Source organism: Gastrolobium bilobum, unplaced genomic scaffold (assembly GCF_033153095.1).
Source record: "Gastrolobium bilobum isolate Gb01-03AN ecotype WA unplaced genomic scaffold, APGP_CSIRO_Gbil_v1 utg5255, whole genome shotgun sequence".
NCBI classification, from domain to species: Eukaryota; Viridiplantae; Streptophyta; class Magnoliopsida; order Fabales; family Fabaceae; genus Gastrolobium; species Gastrolobium bilobum.
In genome coordinates, this window is record NW_026898528.1 from 757,152 (window position 1) to 773,921 (window position 16,770).

General features: G+C 34.4%; 3 protein-coding genes across 5 annotated transcripts; all 3 read right to left on the bottom strand.

Moving 5' to 3' along the window:
* Nucleotides 1–1,160: 1,160 nt before the first annotated feature.
* On the bottom strand, nucleotides 1,161–3,666 carry LOC133317169 (endoglucanase 16). Its single transcript, XM_061519003.1, has 8 exons — nucleotides 3,454–3,666; nucleotides 3,127–3,339; nucleotides 2,821–3,021; nucleotides 2,645–2,722; nucleotides 2,388–2,537; nucleotides 2,188–2,296; nucleotides 1,686–1,849; nucleotides 1,161–1,562 (listed from the first exon to the last, which is right to left on the bottom strand). Exons 1-8 carry the CDS (start codon nucleotides 3,664–3,666, stop codon nucleotides 1,239–1,241), a joined length of 1,452 nt encoding a protein of 483 aa, XP_061374987.1. The 3' UTR covers nucleotides 1,161–1,238.
* Nucleotides 3,667–4,774: 1,108 nt separating this feature from the next.
* Nucleotides 4,775–10,834, bottom strand: LOC133317081 (guanine nucleotide-binding protein alpha-1 subunit). Of its 2 annotated transcripts, XM_061518894.1 has the most exons (14): nucleotides 10,702–10,834; nucleotides 9,341–9,408; nucleotides 9,122–9,194; nucleotides 8,831–8,868; nucleotides 8,656–8,745; nucleotides 8,408–8,485; nucleotides 8,097–8,204; nucleotides 7,891–7,992; nucleotides 7,249–7,304; nucleotides 6,272–6,406; nucleotides 5,769–5,862; nucleotides 5,528–5,587; nucleotides 5,369–5,448; nucleotides 4,775–5,172 (listed from the first exon to the last, which is right to left on the bottom strand). In XM_061518894.1, the coding sequence occupies exons 2-14, from the start codon at nucleotides 9,401–9,403 to the stop codon at nucleotides 4,995–4,997; spliced, it is 1,155 nt and encodes a 384-aa protein (XP_061374878.1). In that variant the 5' UTR covers nucleotides 9,404–9,408; nucleotides 10,702–10,834; the 3' UTR covers nucleotides 4,775–4,994. The 2 variants fall into 2 exon arrangements, with proteins under 2 accessions (XP_061374878.1, XP_061374877.1); XM_061518893.1 differs by lacking the exon at nucleotides 10,702–10,834 and having other exon boundaries at nucleotides 9,341–9,427.
* Nucleotides 10,835–12,903: 2,069 nt separating this feature from the next.
* On the bottom strand, nucleotides 12,904–16,059 carry LOC133317139 (uncharacterized). 2 transcript variants are annotated; one of them, XM_061518966.1, is made up of 4 exons: nucleotides 15,281–16,059; nucleotides 13,707–13,802; nucleotides 13,512–13,579; nucleotides 12,904–13,187 (listed from the first exon to the last, which is right to left on the bottom strand). In XM_061518966.1, the coding sequence occupies exons 1-4, from the start codon at nucleotides 15,926–15,928 to the stop codon at nucleotides 13,070–13,072; spliced, it is 930 nt and encodes a 309-aa protein (XP_061374950.1). In that variant the 5' UTR covers nucleotides 15,929–16,059; the 3' UTR covers nucleotides 12,904–13,069. The 2 variants fall into 2 exon arrangements, with proteins under 2 accessions (XP_061374950.1, XP_061374949.1); XM_061518965.1 differs by having other exon boundaries at nucleotides 13,512–13,584; nucleotides 13,676–13,802.
* Between the last annotated feature and the right edge of the window lie 711 nt (nucleotides 16,060–16,770).

Sequence of the window (16,770 nt, forward strand, 5' to 3'; positions counted from 1 at the left end):
ATAATTAATGATCATAAATATAACCTTCTCTTTATAAATATACGTAAATTTAAAAAAGGTAACATTACACCTATGTTTTAGGCGTCAATTAATGTAACTGAGAATTTAAAACGTGGAAAATTAGTACAAGTGATAAGGTTTGGGAGGACCATGAAGGCATGAACCGCGAAGAGGATAGAGTTTAGAATAGTTGGATGCCCTACTTCTGCCTATTTATGAAAGCAAATAATGCGGATTGATACAATTAATGATTATTTAGATTTATGCCACCTGTGCGATTTTTCATTTTCAAGATTCCTGTTGTTACCTTTTATTATGATAGTATCAATTCTCCATTTATCTGTCCTTTTCCGAAAATATATTTGAGGAAATCATTTTTTGAGATTTCTGTTGTTATCTGTTATTATGTTGGGTTTTATAAGAGTTATGTTATAGGAAAAGTGATTGTGTAATGTTATAGAGATTCGTTTTGCGTGCCGTAATTTCTTCTTTTTTTTGTCTTTTTTTTTCTTCAAAAAGTGTGGATCCCACAAAATCTTGTGTGTATAGGAAAGTTTGTTATGTCATGTTAAATGACAAACGCAAACCCCCTATGCTAATATAAAATTTTCTTTCATTTGTCTTTCTTTTCAAAAAAAAAAATTTCTTTTACTTTAAGAGAAATTAAATAAGCTTCAAAAGTCTTCGTAAAAAAAAAAAAAAACTCAAACGAGAGAAAGCATCTAAAAAATTTAAACAATAAAAACTGGAAGCAACTCTCCTTATTCCATTAATTTCCATTAATTCCTCTTACAATTTTATTTTAGAATCAGATTGATTATTTGGATACTCTGTGTTTTGTCTTACTGACAGGTCTTTTCCCCTCGCTTATAAACCTTTATGCGAGTTTCACGAGCTATATGAAAGATAAGGATGGGAACATGATATCTTCTGATATAGTCGTGTGAAGGAAATTTAGTATAAAAAGGGATCCATTCAATCCTTATACTTATTTAAAAACAACTTAATAATAAAATGTTATCAAACATTATTTTTAAAGCTAAAATGAAGTTAGGAAAAGCATACATCATGGTTCATAAGTTACCTATAATCATATATACCCATACTCAGCAGGTGGCAAGATAAGGCACACAACCTAATTAATCATATATGCCAAATTATAAACACCAACCCACTAAGCATGTAAATCTTGATCCATTACATTATCTATATACTAAACGTTGGGGTTAACATGAGAATTAACGCATAGATGCAAGCCTTGCTAGAGCTCCAGTTGCTAGGGAATTGACGTAAGTGCAAGGTTCAGTCTTGGGTGAATCCCAACGTTTATCGTTGAACTTGTCATAGCGGTCAGGTCCACCAACAATGGCACCAGTGAGCTCATTGGGATTAGGTTCATCTTTTTGAAACCATTTGGTGAAGCTCAAGGAACAGCTGACTTCTTCATCCTTTGGCAACTTCGGCACGGAAGCACCTCTATGATGAGCTTGCGTTGGTGGGTTTTTACCAAATCCTACCATATAGGATCTTCCTTCCGGGTTTTTCCCTAGTATATAGTCCATCTGTGCAAATTTGACAATCCAATTAATCAATTATTTATTAGTCTATTCCTATTGTTTGTTTGTTTGTTCTCAACATATAATTAAGTAATGCATGTATGTATATAATATAGTGTATATACTAACTTGTTTCTTAGCAAAAGAAAGGAGATGGGATGAGCCAAATTGTTTGTTTCCGCAAGTGATTTTCTGTTTATATTTGGCAAGCAAATCACCATATACACTAAACAAGTAAGCTGTGCCGGTTGCATACTGCGTGTTGGCTCCATCTCTCAAATGAATGAAGCCGCCTGCAAAATGATATATATTAGAGAATAATATAAATCATTAAAAAAGTTCTTACTCAATACTTTAAGGTTTTGGGTTAAAGTGATTTTTAATATGGTATCAGAGTCCAAAAGGCTATTGCGTGAGAGGTGAGTGTGTGCATTGTCCACCCTTCAAGCCTAAAGGGCTATTGCGTGAAAGGTGTGTTGGAGAATAATATAAATCATTAAAAAAACTCTTACTTAACATCTTTAAGATTTTGGGTTGAAATGATGTTTAACAATAATAATTATATTGTAAAGATGACCACATAAAGATACAGCACACAGAGAGAGAAGGAAGAGAAAGAGAGAGTATTAACCAGGAGACAAGTTAATCTGGTTGTAGGGACTATCAGGAAGTACAGAGCATATGAAACTTTCTCCGTGGCTTTTGAATGTTTCCAGATTCTTTACACCTTCAAAATGTAACTGTGCAACATATATCATTTGTTAGGAGTTAGCTAGGAAGCAAATACAAAAACACAAATATATGAAAAAGAGTAATGATGGAAAACCAAACCTGCGTGAGAAGGATTTGAGCTCCTGCATATTTAAGGTCCCAACTGAATTCTGCTACACTAGCACTTATGACATCTTCTTGTATGTACTTCATATACATAGATTGTCTCGTAGCAATGTATAGCCACGTTGCAGCCCACATCAGTTCATCCTGCAGTTGACATTCCATACATTAAGAAAACTTAGTTAATTAGGAAACTAATTAAGATTCACACTTCCGAGATAAAAAAAAAAATGGTTATAAGAGTAATTAATTACATTATAGCCAGAATAGGAGCAATAGAAGGGACACTCTCCATCGTAGGTTCCTTTATGAGATTTTGCCATTTGGAAAAGCTACAATGAAAGTGGAAGAAAAATTCAAGTTATCAAATTTCCATGCACCCAAAAAATAATTAAAAGTATTTTTTTTTTATGTATGTAGGTAAATGTACCAATTTGGCTTTGTTAAGGAGACGACGAGCATATTTACGATCCTTATGTCTAAAAACAATAGAAGAAGCAGCCATTGCTGCTGCAGTTTCAGCTGCAATCTCAGTCCCGGCTGTGTTACTATCAATCTTCTTAACCGTTCTTTTTGTCTTCATGTTTTCTGGTCGAATCCAACAATGGTGATCCTCTTCTGGGTCCCCTACCTATATATTACAATGTTTTTTGTTTTATTTATAAACAAAATAGAAAGAAATGAATGAAGCATATTATTATTACTACAAGATTGGGATTGGCCATAGTGCCCTCACCTCAACATATAATCTTTTATGTCGAGAACTAGCTTTCAAAAAATAATCGGTACCCCATTGAATGGCATCACGAACATTTCCCATTTCATTTGCAGCTTCTAATTCTGACTTGTAAAATATGGCAGCCCATGCTAAAGTAGTAACAGTGAAAGCCATGGGAAGCCCATATTTTACATTATCCCCTGCATCGTAGTATCCCCCAACAAGGTCCACCTAATATAATTAACATATATGAAATATGAGCCCAAATTATTGCTTCTTTTTTTTATTTTTTTGTGTTTTTGTTTCAAAAAATAGGCATTAAAAAAACAAGAAAGAAACATATACATTAGCGAGTTTTCCATCATCGAGTGCTGAGTCTCCTCTCCAAGGTACCCTGTTGTTTGAAGGGAGCTTCCCTGATCGTTGTGCTTCTAGGAAAATAATGGACTTTGTGAGTGCCTCCTTATAATTAAAATCACCCTTAACTAGCATCATATTTCCTTCGAACAAACTAAGCCATGCTACAATGATGGCCCAATATACTCTTTCAGTACCCATGAACCTACTTTTTCTTTTCTTTTTTTCTTTTTTTTGGTAGATTGAACCTAAAAACTTAAAACTACGCAACCCAAAGTGCGATGTTTGTAAGATGCAGCTCGGGATTTGAGAGTTTATAGAGAAATGTATAGAATCGGTTACGTTGATGGTTGAAAAGTTGTTTTGCTTGTCTCCCCAAGGAACCAAGAAGTAGTAACAACTGCTTAGGTTTCGGTGTTTGGTTTTTTCCTTTGTGTTTGTGATGGCGGGAAGTGTGAGGGAAATTAAAGCCTTTGTTTTGCGTAGAGATTTCACGACCTCCATTTTCAACCTAATTTACACATTACTATTCTTATCATGCGGTTGTAACACTGTTTGTTACCACCTTACCAAAAATGTGGAAGGAAACCAAAGATGAAATTGGCAAATGAGCATGCACCTCATATATTTTTTTTTTTTTATAACAGCATGCACCTCATATTTAACCTCTGTTATTTTAATTCAACAATAATCAACAGACAAAACGATCTTTCCTAGTGAACGGTCCTTAGATCAATGTAATTATTCAGCAGCATTTGATTCAGACTCGTTACCTAATATTAGGCTGATTAAGCTTTGGTTGTAATTGACAAATGTTACATTGTTAACCATAGTTACATGCATAGGTTACACAAAATTAAATCTTTTTTTGCCTCCCATCATTAATGCCTTTTTCAATGTCTAGCATCTACATATGACCACCAAATAATCGGTGCATAAAAGCTGAATAGGGAATGAAAACATGTGTTTGATCCTTTTTATTTGATCCTTTTCAGTATTATCTTTGGAAGGAGTTTAAAATCCTTTTTATTTGATCCTTTTTAGTATTATCTTTGGAAGGGGTTTAAAATCATGAATTCACCTCAAACATGATTGCCTCCCATGAAGAATACTGATTTATCAAAAAAAAATCTACATACGACCTTGGTTACTAAATCAGCCTTCACTACATGCAAGCATGGACACCAACACCCAATACCATCGACAAAACCTAATTATTAATGCACATAAATAAAGGATATGAAATAGATCATCGGTGAGTTTCAATTAATAAAAATATAATCACAAAATTATGATGTCATCAGCGAAAACTTCAGCACAAATAAATTTGCCCTCTAAAGACGGATGTGGTTATCAAATATTTGGAAAAGCCTTTCCCTATCCACCCATTCAACAGGATTTACTTGACATAAAATCAACAAAATCGATTTTATAATGTTGTGTATACCTGACCTCTAATATACCCAAAATCTGATAACCAGTTCAATGTAAAAAAATATTTTATCCCTATTAAATATACTGCTGAGTGGTCATAATAAGCCAGCTTCAAAGAGATTCCTCCTCCTCAAGGTCTCGTCAACAAGCTTGAAAGTCTTCTTCACAAGCTTCTGATCAAGGGCAGTGGTTCGATACACCTTGAAGACACGATCAACACGGTCAGGAGCAGTGCTCTGGAAATATAATTCCTCAAACTTTTTCTTCACGAACCTGCAGTTATAGTATATCCAAGATAATTAAATGTCAGGGTTATAAAGACTTAATCATCCAGCACTAGAATCCGATGTTTAGATAAGTGTCAAAATGTAATGTCCGAATTTGGAATGTTTCCATTAGTCAGAATCAACTACTTTGCCATAAGCAACACCCTTTATTCTATGTCCCAAGGTATAAAGAAGTTGCTCACTCGTATGCATGCTCAATCTCTTGTTTCCCTGTTGAAACTGGTTGGTAATCTTTAAACCACTCACATACATTGAGTGGGACCTGCATAATGCAAGATATCAGATTGAAATGATAATGGACTCCACCAAAGACAAAGTGTACATGTCCGAATAGTTCTTACTCTCAGGATCTTCTTCTCAAATATGTCAAACTTGTTTAAAAATAACATGAAGGATGTTTTCTGTCCAGAAAAGAGAAGGGCATCATTATTCACTGATATAGATACAATACAAATGTTAATTGCCGAAATAGTATAAAGCTCTCAACACAAATGCCATATAAAGGAAACAAAGAAATAGTTAACATAAGAATTTCCCACATTAATATAAATGTTAAAATTTAAAAAGAACATAAAAGGAAACCTCAAAACATGGTTGCTTCAGGACCCACTCAAAAAGCTCCTTAGTTTCCATCATTCTGTTCTTGTTTTCATCCTCAAAAAGCGTTTGATCATACCTGGAAGACAAATTTAAAGTCAAGACTTTACTTTTACAAATCCCAAAATTGTAATGTTCTTGCAAGCAAGACTGAAAGGATAGGTGAATAACTGTCTACTCAAAGTCTAACCCTGCAGAAAATATTTATTGCCAATAAAATACACACCAACATTTTTTTAATATTAGTAACTAACACCAAACATGCACAGCAACAGGACTAGAATGAGCTTACCTTTCACTCCACTTTTGAGTAAAATACGCTTTTGTTAATTGGCAAGTATTTTAAAGTGTCAAAGTAATATCAAATAGAGAGTGTTTGATTTAATTTGGTGTGCAACACAATCGAAACAGATATACAGACAAGAAATTATGATTTGTTTTTAAATTATAAGCCATATTAAGATATGCAATATAATGGCAGGCCATACTCGCTAATTGCAGCACAGAATATTACAGCTGTAACTCCTTCAAAAAGATGGATCCATTTTCTTCTCTCATTTCTCTGGCCACCAACATCAAAGAGTCTATAGACTTCGCCACTTCGCTTATTTTCTCCAACAGGGCTGTCAAGATAGTAAAAACATACTTATCAGGTTGGTATGCAGTGAAACAGTAAAAATATTGAGTGACAGGAGCAAACACTGCTTCAAGTAATGCAGGTGGCTTAATATACACAATCGCACACAATAAAAAAAGTACGATTTGTCCTTTCTTCCAGAATAGATGGCAAAGATAATTTGGAAAAGCATGTCAAAAAAATGGTAAGCATATGCAACAAATTTTAGGTTGCTTTTAACTATTTAGAATATGTGAGAAGGGCAGAAGGCGGAGATGGTTGACAGGCAGAGAGGATAATAACAGATGTTAGATGAAAATATAACCATTGAGTAACAAAAACCAATTACAGCACTTAAATGTGAGGACAAAGCAAGGATGAAAACAAGCAGATAAATATGAAAAGATACGACAAGTACAGCATCATTTTAAACCTCAAGCCACAAATAAGGGTCATTAATTACAACCAAGGCAATGTCCCTCAGTAAATGCACAATCCTAGTTTCCTATGTCCCCTATAGAGGCTGTTGAGAAATTAAAATATAAAGAGTAAGACAATAATAAATAATGCAGTTGTTCAATACTACATTAACAAATTAGCTTTCCGTTGCCAATTAACCTTTTCAACTGGCAACACTCTTTTCCCTCCTAAAATATAATAAAGAAAATGTCATATATGCCTCCATTCTAAATTGGTTAAGAACGAACATATGAGTAGCACCAATTGCTACAACAAAATCTTTTGATACAGCATCATGAACAGAAGAACAGAAGGACAAAATGGTGACAGTAATAAGCATGTCTCTGTATAATTTCAGTACAACAAATCATGTGAGCTCAGCATGTTCACCTGAACTGGATCTCCACAACGCCAGTTGTGCGAACTCTTGTATACAAAACATCCTCCTGTAGTTGTAAAGTAGAGTGAGAAATGTTAAGAGATTCATAACTTCATATCACCTTCAAATTTGAGGGTCCATAAATGAAAACAGAAGCAAAAATGCAGCGGACGATCTTCCAACGTAAGCTGTATTTGTGTGCTGACTTAGAACCAGGTATCTTTCACAGCATATATGCTTGTCAGTTCTAGAAGATAAGTTGATGCATGGATAAATAGAAGTTATGCACAATAAGCCATTCAGGACATAATGATGTACCGATAATTGCTTTTGCGATCAAGAATGCTTCTGCATTTGATCACTTAATCTTTTTTTTATCACAAAACTAACACCATGACAAACTTAGTAAATAGTAATTACTTTTTCAAACTTTATTTTTCACTTTTTGATGATTAGTAACAAAATAGAAGTGCCATAGGTTGTAACCCGTGCATGTGGAACCCTCACACTTGAAACATTTAGAAAATCCAAAACACTACTACACCCACCAACAAGAATTCAGTTTTGTAATATACAGAGAACAGATAAAACAGGAATTATGAGTTAGATTTGGTATCTTTGTAAACAACGAAAGAATAATAGATTCTGAATACCTTTGTTGGAACATAATTCGCATCAGACAGCCTCTGCAAATTTTCCATGAAATAATGGGCACAATCTGGAACTTGGAGTTCATTACCACGGGCATATGTTTCCTACAACAAGTAAAATGTGTGGGACATACATACTAAGTAACTGATGACAAAAATTAACAATGTATATGGATTAAGGTAAAGCAATCAAAGGGTTCACTGGCCACCTGGATTGCAGCATCCTCCCACAGAGTCTCTATTTCCTGTGCGAGCTCATTGGTGAGATGTGGGTAATCCAGCCTGCCTCCAATTTCTGCAAGTTTTTCACCAATATTCTGCCAGAAAAATTAAGCTCTATTTGAATTAAAAAGACTTTGACATATAACTTGGACAAAGCAACAAATCCCTCCAGAAGAAAAAAGCCTGTATACAATTGATTATTGTATAGTTCCATAATAAAATTCAGTAACAACATACCACACCATAAACCACTCAACTAGTGTAACAAACCATATTAAAGGTGGTAATAGTCAACTACCTTGTTTTCATTGGATATAACATACTTTGAAGAATCAAGATCATTCTGAGCCAACTCCTTTGACCCATCATGCAGTACCTGTTTAAACACATCAAGTACGAACTAAGGATTACAGTTTTCTCAGTCAAATCTATTAAACTCAACTCACATAAAACATTTTTTTTTTCAAACTATAGACAGTGGACACTGTAAAATCTATGTATTTTTAAGAGAAAAATAATCAACACACCCTTTCAAGTATTGCGTACTTTTATTGTCTGATACACGTTAGCGTGAATGACTGGTATGTAACTTTTTAGCTCAGCCTCGTCAAAGCCAGTTTGAAACAAAAGTTTTATCTGCATATTATAAGCAAATAAATAAATGTCAATAATCTATCAAACATATACTGTCATCAGAAGTTAAGAAAATGCATTTTCGTACCTGCTTAAAGATTGTAGACTTCCCTGACTCTCCAGCACCTAAACAACAGAGACATTGACGCATTTATTCAAATAAGTCCCGGAAAAAAATAAATATTAAAAGTCAACAGGCTATTAAGAGATTGTGGCATGTATGATTCCTTTAAACTCTGGGGAGCATAACCACTTATGCAATGCTAAATTACAAGTACTTCCATAAATTGCTCAAAGGTGGCTAGTATTAACTTTAAAAAACTATATGTGAAATATAAACTACAAGATATAAAGGAAAGCAGCCCCAAGTAAAACATACCTAGTAGTAGAAGTTTCTGAATATGCTTTTCAGCCTTTGTTTCTAACTCTATTCTTCTTTCAATTTCTGCAGCCTGCAAAAGCATGTCAATTTATCAAATCAAAGCCCATTTATTAACAAGTATGTGACTTATTAAGCACAATGGACCTGTGCATTTTCTTAACAAGTATGTGATTATATGTAACTTAACAAGTATGCAATTTATTAAGCACAATGGACCTGTGCATTTTCTTCAGCATCAGCATCATTATAACGATGATTTCTGCTGCAGAGTAAGCCCATTTTCTCTGTTACAAAAGACAGCATAGAAGATGCACTAGTCAAGCTCCACCAGAAATCAGTGTTTCAATGCCCTTCTCTAATGCATACATGCATTAGTGGGCTTGAGTTCACCTAACAAGATAACTAGGGCAGTGTCAGGAGCAAACAGAGACAAGCAGGTCATCCCTCGCAAAGAAATATCTTAAGTCAATTCATAAGCAGATATTTCATACAACTTGCAATAGCATATGACACTCAATAAATCAAAAGAGACTCAACGGTACAGCTGGATAGCAGGAGTAGGTTGAACAAATCTGCATTGACACTTTAGCCAAAATAGTTTCCACATCAGATCTGAAGTTCAGGATAACTCCCAATAAGTAATTTAGTTAAAATGCTAGATTGAACAAACATTGAAAATATTATATTCTTTATATGTGATGAACTATTTGGTGATAACATACGAACTAAGTATGACTGACTCGATGGTCCAAGGCATAAAATGTGCCTAGAGTTCCGGTACCTACTAGGCTACTACCTAAACTTGAATACTTTTATTGTTAAGAATGGTACAGGGAGCCCAAAACCCTTACAAGGGATTTTTTCACTAATGTGCCTAAACGACAAATCATAATAACTGATCTCACACCACGTCTCAAATCAAAATTTTAAGGCGGTCTTTTCACACTTGTTCTCACTTGGTCTATGTGAAACTTCACACCACTACTCACTTGATATTTCCAACATTTATTTATGTAATTGTTTGAAGACTTTTTTGTGACATACCTACAACTTGAACTTCACCATAAGGTTAAACCCCATCAGCAGATGTGTGTTTTTTTTTTTTTTTTTTTTGTGGGGGGGGGGGGGGGGGGGGGTTCGAAGTTCAGGATAGTTATGAGGATAATTATAAGCAGAATCATAAGTTATCAATTCGTTTGAGGAAAATATGCTCCTTGTTATTTTAATTTATTTTTCACCTCATCATTTCAAGCTTTTAATGATGATTCCCTCCGCAAGAACCAAGAAATTTTAGCAGTTGAAGTACTATGAAAAGCACGAGCATGCAAAGTACAATCAGCCCATGAAAGTTTACACCAGAAAGAGAATATAATCGAAAATGATACAGAATTCGAATGTAAAAAATCATACAAAAAGTGAAAGAAAAAGGAGAATATGTTAGCATCTCGATCTGCATATGCAACACCAAATACAGAGATCTCCTGGGCAAAAATTCAACCTCCGTAAATTATTAATGAAAAGAAAAGGATGTTGAGAGAGAGAGAGATTAAGAATGCAACAGAAGAAAGAGTTGGTACCTGAAAAGAAGCAAAAGGGTCTCTTTTGCAAAGGTGTGAAGCTGGAATATGCTCCTAAATTTGGCGGATTCGTGAACTGTAAATTGTGAAGTCACTGAAGTGAAACTAGAAAGCAGGTTCAGTTGTGTTTTTTCTTTGAAGAGAAAGATATACTATTCAAGTTCTACTCATGTACTAGTAAAATAATGTTGTTATAGTTTAAGGTAGTAATGGATTATAAAAATTATTATAATATAATTGGATTTGGAGGTATGTGGGTAGCAATGCCGTAACGTGTAGACATAGAGAAAGATATGCATACTACATATATATATGAATGAAATATTAATGGGAGAGAAATTAAAGAAAGTAGGGATCTCTGAGGAGGGAAGGATAACAGAGATTAAAAAAAAAGAGCGCCGAAAGCTAGTGAGGCATCTTGCTTCCTGCACTGCACCCTTCCATTGGGTCAAAGTTTAGTTTTAGAAAAGACATAGTAGCCAGCCACAGTCACGACAATAGCACTTTTTTATGTATATATGTCTTCTTGGAAAAATACACACTGTCTGTATGCACGACCATGTACAACACTGCTCCTCACAACTCACTCCACTGTACTCTTTTTCTCTCTCTCCCACTGCCATTCTCGACTTCAACACCTTAAAACATGGCAAGCTACATTACATATTTGATACGCATCCATTTCATTATGTTTATTTTATTTTCAGTCATCAAAAATATCCATCATGAAAATTTAAAATAATTTTTTCCAACCTTGGGAAAAAATTACAATTATTATATAATGCTGATTCATTGGATTCTTAGTCTAAAAGTTGCATCACTAATTTGAATGAAGCCTAACACTAAATGACATTTTGTGCCATGAATAATTTAGTTAATTAGTAAGGGAGGAAATTTTGCAATATGCCAGTATGAACACGAGGAAAAAGACAGAGTCAAATGTAGCACAAATTCATATTCAGAAAACAAAGAAAAACAAGAATCCAAAAGAGAGAGAGGAATTGTGATTCCATGGGCAGTGCAAAGAGACAGAAAAGGACACAATTCCGTGCGTATAGATGCAAGTTGCTAGTTGGCATTTGACAGTTGAGTTGCTATTCCCTGACTACTTCACCTGAGCCTTCGTCCTTCCAACATACTCCCTCCGCGTGACTCTATCTAAATTGCCAATTACAAATCTCGTTTTTCCCCTTCTTTTTAAAAAATACAACGTCCTAGCTATATTCTAAAATATTTTTAATTATTTTGGTTCATTAAATATTAATTTAATCTCTTAATACTATAAAATATAATTAATTTAGTCTTATAATCATATAAAGTAATATTAAGTCGGTTCAAAAATTAAGTTCTTGCTATAATCATGTTTTTCAACCTAATGAACAGTTCGAAATTCGAATGTACCATCACAAAACAGAACAGAAAAAAAAGATGTACGACTTCAAACTTGGAATAGTAAAGACAAAAATCTAATTTTGGTGGCACGCGTTCGTTGATGGCTCGACCCATGTTGGCTTTTACCCAAACGTTAAAAAGAAAGCGATCAAGCTACAGAACCAACGAGGACACTTGTCACTGCTGGCAAAATAGGCCGAGCCCGCTGGAGCAGAGCGAATTTTCCAAATCCGCTGTCCGCCAAACCCGCCCTGCCAAGTCCGTCAGTCCGCTCGGACTGATTTTTTTTATTTTTATTTTTTTAGTGTAAAATGTGACGGGCTTGGCAGTCAGCCCGTCCCGTCCGCCCAAACGAGACGAGACAAGCTGAGATATCTAGCCCACCTTCAATGGCGGGACAAGACGAATCAGCCCGCTTTTTGACGGGCTGAGGCAGAACAGGACGCGGAACAGGACGGACAGCCCGTTTTGCCACCTGATTCGGCATCCATCCATAACTGAGCCAAATCAAAATTTCTTTACACAACCAAAGCGTAATGGCTGTACGTTAGGTTTTGCTGGCCTCTTAGTAGAATAATCAATTAATATACTTATACTAGATGAAAAAGTATCGTGTAATGTCCATAAACTGAAGATAATAATAGAAAAAAATATAAGGAAAAAAAGTTCACTAGCAATCCAGCGTAATTGCTAAAGAAAGGGAATGTTACTGCACATTCCACGGAATAGTGTTTGAACTTCAATCGCCACTTTATCAAACATTTCATAAGTCAGCATGATGCATTCTGTAAATAACTTTTCGATCTCGAAAATTCGAAACATGACATTATAAATTATATTTAATTGTTAATGAAAGCTAATTATTGTTTGATTGTCTGAAGAAGAAGAATAATAGTTTCACCAAAAATGAAAAAGAAAACTGATATATACGAAATATGCTCTTAATGCATATAGCAGCACTGATAAAAAAAAATGTTCAAGAACTTGAGCGCAAGAAATTTAGGACAATGTTGTTGAATTCTCCAGGCTTTTCAATTTGAGGTACATGGGATGCCTCCTTTATGAATTCCAATCTTGCCTTCTTACTGATTACCCTGCAATACGTTAATTAGAAGGCAACAAATCATGTTAGTCACACCGACATGGCTTTATATCAGTCCCCAAAAGAATATGACCTCACAGTCCTCCCCTTTTAACAGTGTAGTCCTTTACTTACTAATAAATACCATTAGCTCAATCATAGAAGATGTCAAGGGTTGAGTTGAAAACAAAAATTAAAAAAAATAAAATTAGAAGCATTTATATGTTTTTAGGATTTGGAATATAGAAGAAAAAGATCATAATTAAAAACAAAAAAATCAAGGCACAAACAAATTATGTAACAGGGTGGTAAGATATAGAAACAGTTGGATACATACTCTTTCAGTTCTTTGGCTATCTGCACGGGAAATACCTGGTCATTTTCACCCCAGATTACGAGAACCTCCTGAGTAAGACAAAAACGAATCAGCCATAGTAACGATCGAATATCATTTTTTGTTTTCTACTATAAATAAAGGTATAGGTTTAAGTATGAGTTTATGCAGATAGATACAATACAACACTATTCCTACCTGTTTAAGAGGTGAAATGTCCGGAGAATCCTCCCTTCCGAGGGATAACCCAACTAGAAGCTCCATTTTTTCCTTCCTATTTTCTGAGTATAATTTCTGCAAAATCATAAAACTACTGTGTCATTAAGGAAATATATATATACTTCTATACTCTTTTGATTTTCATAAGAATTGTCGTATCCCGCACATTCACAGCAGCAGTTTGAATATCAGTATTGGCAAGTCCATGGAATAAAGTAGACAACAAAAAATTAATTAAGCATAATATAAACAACCAATTCAACAAAAAAAACGTGAGGCTACATTAATAATTTTATATTACTTTAACACACCCTCACTTAACACATGATCACTACATTAACAAATTTCACAGTACTTAATTATTTATATTAATAAAAACAGTGAGGATCAAACATAATATGACTACCTAGTCATGTTCGCTTCATATAATTCAACCCAAAACATATAATTCAACCCAAACACTACACTAATAGTTTTAAACTTCTCTAATAACACATAATCATTATATGGGAAAAGTTAAACACCACACACTTAAATCATTTTAAGAGAGAGATAAACACAAAAAGATGGACCCACATCTTTATTTCATATTTATTTATTAGACTTTAAAATAACACACATTTTTCACTCATTATATATACTCAAACCAACCATTTGATCTATGTAGCACCGATACCGATACAAGACATGTGACACGACACTCCGACACGTTAATTCTAAAAAATGTTAGATTTCGACACGTTAGGACACGTTTTGATATTAAATAATATTTTTAATTTATATAGTGTATATTATATTTAATATTCAATAATTTAACAAAAAATGAAACTAAAGTTATAATATTCATCAATTTCGCAAAGAAACATAAGATATCCCAAATATTTATATTAAACTCAATAAAATAGTAATCGTAATTCAACGAATCTAATAGTTAGAACTAACAACTCAACTCGACGCAATCTTTGAACCTTTTTTTGAATTTCTATAATGCGTGTTGGAGTGTCGGAAATGCCGAACACGACGCGTCATTTTTGAAGTGTCGGTGCTTCGTAGCATTTGATAACACGCCCACGCACATACGGGAACCATGACATAAAAATAAAATATACATATTCTTGAAGAATTACCTTTAAGATGGATTAATATTGCCCACCTAAAAATTAATTACACCTAGAAAATCTAATATGTATACTGAATATTATAGTATTATCTCCGCCGATTGGTCTTTATCAGAGACCTAACACTTAAATGTATTCAACCACTGAGGTAAATAACGTAGAAAGCCTATACGGAATTCAGGGAATGAAAAAACGGAAAAAGTAAATAAGAAAGAGAAGAATGCATTGCAAGTCTTACTATATTTCTAAAGAAAACTATCACTTTAATTTATTCCTCGAGATCTTACTATTGGAAGAAGATGGTGCAGAAAATTATCAAAACTCCTTAAGCTAAAAACGCAGAAATTAACGCCTGTTTGAATGGCTACCATTTTTACTACTTAATTAATACCACTAATCTAATAAGAACAGAAAAAAAAAAAAAGATGAACTTACATTTAAGAAGTCTTTCAAGAAAAAATCTGGCACCATAGTGGGGGGCGGCTTGGAAATAGACAAGGACATCAATTTGCGCAAATGTCCTGGCGTAGAAGGCAACATGAGATCCTCAATCTTGTCCAATTCAGCTCTCTGCAACAAAGCCACGTTGTGATTCTTTTTCATGTTAACACCAGAACTCGCAATCACCACTTTCTCAACCCTCTCTTCCCCGAAATTCTTCGCCAAATGGTAAGCCACGAACCCACCATAGCTCGTCCCAACCACGTGGAACCTCTTCACTTCTAACTTGTCAAGCAGTTTCCCCACACACGCAGCCTGAAACGTTTCGCTTCTCTCTTTCGATTTCGTTGTCGATTCCCCGAAGAATATTAGGTCAGGAACGTACAAGTTGAAGTGAGGAGCCAAGAATTGAACTTGCTGACGCCATTGCCAGATAGCCGAAGGACCAAACCCGTGAATCAGAACCAGGGAAGGTTTCTGGTTCGGGTTTGTTTCATTTCTCGGTTTCGGTTCGGGACCCCAGAAATGAACGGTGGTTTCATCATCGACGTTAATGATCTGCGACGAGAGTCCCGCCGCCGCGAAGCAGCGGCGGAGGTAGCCGTTGTATAGGGAGGCGATGCTCAGAAAGGACGGAAGCATGATGTTGATTGGTCGGTTCTGGCAAACCTGAGAATATGTATATACTTGAGGTTAGTTTATTGGGCCATCGGATAAGAAGATTCCAGAAATCAGGAGAAAATGTTGATCTGTTTTGAACAGTGATTTTCTGAAAGATACAAAGACTGTTCTGGGAAAAAAAAAAAATAGTGTTCCCCTCATAGGTATAACAGACCAATAAGAATATGCCACGTCAACTGATATTTTTTAAAAAACAAGGAAAAATAATATTCCAAAAAATATATAGAAAAAAATGTTTACGCAATTAACGCAGATAAATTATCTGTATTTATTTTCAAAACGACATCGTTTTGGTATTGAAATCTTAAAAAATTAATATAAAGACTATTATAACCCTGAAATAAATTAAAATTATAAAAATACTAAGATTTTCGTCTTAAAACGACGTCGTATTGAATTTAATGCAGACAACTTATCTAAACCAAATATATAATATAAAATCTTCCCTTATACCCTGTGGTCATTACTCATTACCATAGTGCTCTGATGTTTCTGCTGTGTTATATTAAATTTGGGTTGCTATTTTTTTTTTAAACTAATTTGGGTCGCTATTGAATGCAAAGAAAATGAGTTACATAGGAGTTACGTTGACAATGGTTCTTGGTTGCTTTAATTACTCAGGACTATAACATTTTTTAATTGCTTACAACCGTTGGAGTAATTAATTCTATTTAATTCGTTTTCAAAAGAATTTCAATTTATTTTTTATAGGTCCTGTTTCAAGAAAAATAAAGTATCCTAAACCTGACTCGACTACAATAAATATACATTTTTTAATTTTTTATTTAAATATTTTTAAAAAA

Bases quoted from the DNA above. Each gene is read 5' to 3' on its own strand.
- LOC133317169 (XM_061519003.1), bottom strand. From the start codon at position 3,666: ATGGGTACTGAAAGAGTATATTGGGCCATCATTGTAGCATGGCTTAGT. The intron at 3,022-3,126 runs GTGAGGGCACTA...TGTAATATATAG, and splicing joins ATAAAAGATTATATGTTGAG to GTAGGGGACCCAGAAGAGGA. The intron at 2,723-2,820 runs GTACATTTACCT...CTTTCATTGTAG, and splicing joins TCCTTAACAAAGCCAAATTG to CTTTTCCAAATGGCAAAATC.
- LOC133317081 (XM_061518893.1), bottom strand. From the start codon at position 9,427: ATGCTGTCTTTTGTAACAGAGAAAATGGGCTTACTCTGCAGCAGAAAT. The intron at 8,746-8,830 runs GTACGAAAATGC...TATAATATGCAG, and splicing joins AGTCTACAATCTTTAAGCAG to ATAAAACTTTTGTTTCAAAC. The intron at 5,173-5,368 runs GTGAGCAACTTC...CTATAACTGCAG, and splicing joins GAGATTGAGCATGCATACGA to GTTCGTGAAGAAAAAGTTTG.
- LOC133317139 (XM_061518965.1), bottom strand. From the start codon at position 15,928: ATGCTTCCGTCCTTTCTGAGCATCGCCTCCCTATACAACGGCTACCTC. The intron at 13,803-15,280 runs GTAAGTTCATCT...ATGATTTTGCAG, and splicing joins TCTTGAAAGACTTCTTAAAT to AAATTATACTCAGAAAATAG. The intron at 13,585-13,675 runs ATAAACTCATAC...GTTTTTGTCTTA, and splicing joins GTTGTATTGTATCTATCTGC to CTCAGGAGGTTCTCGTAATC.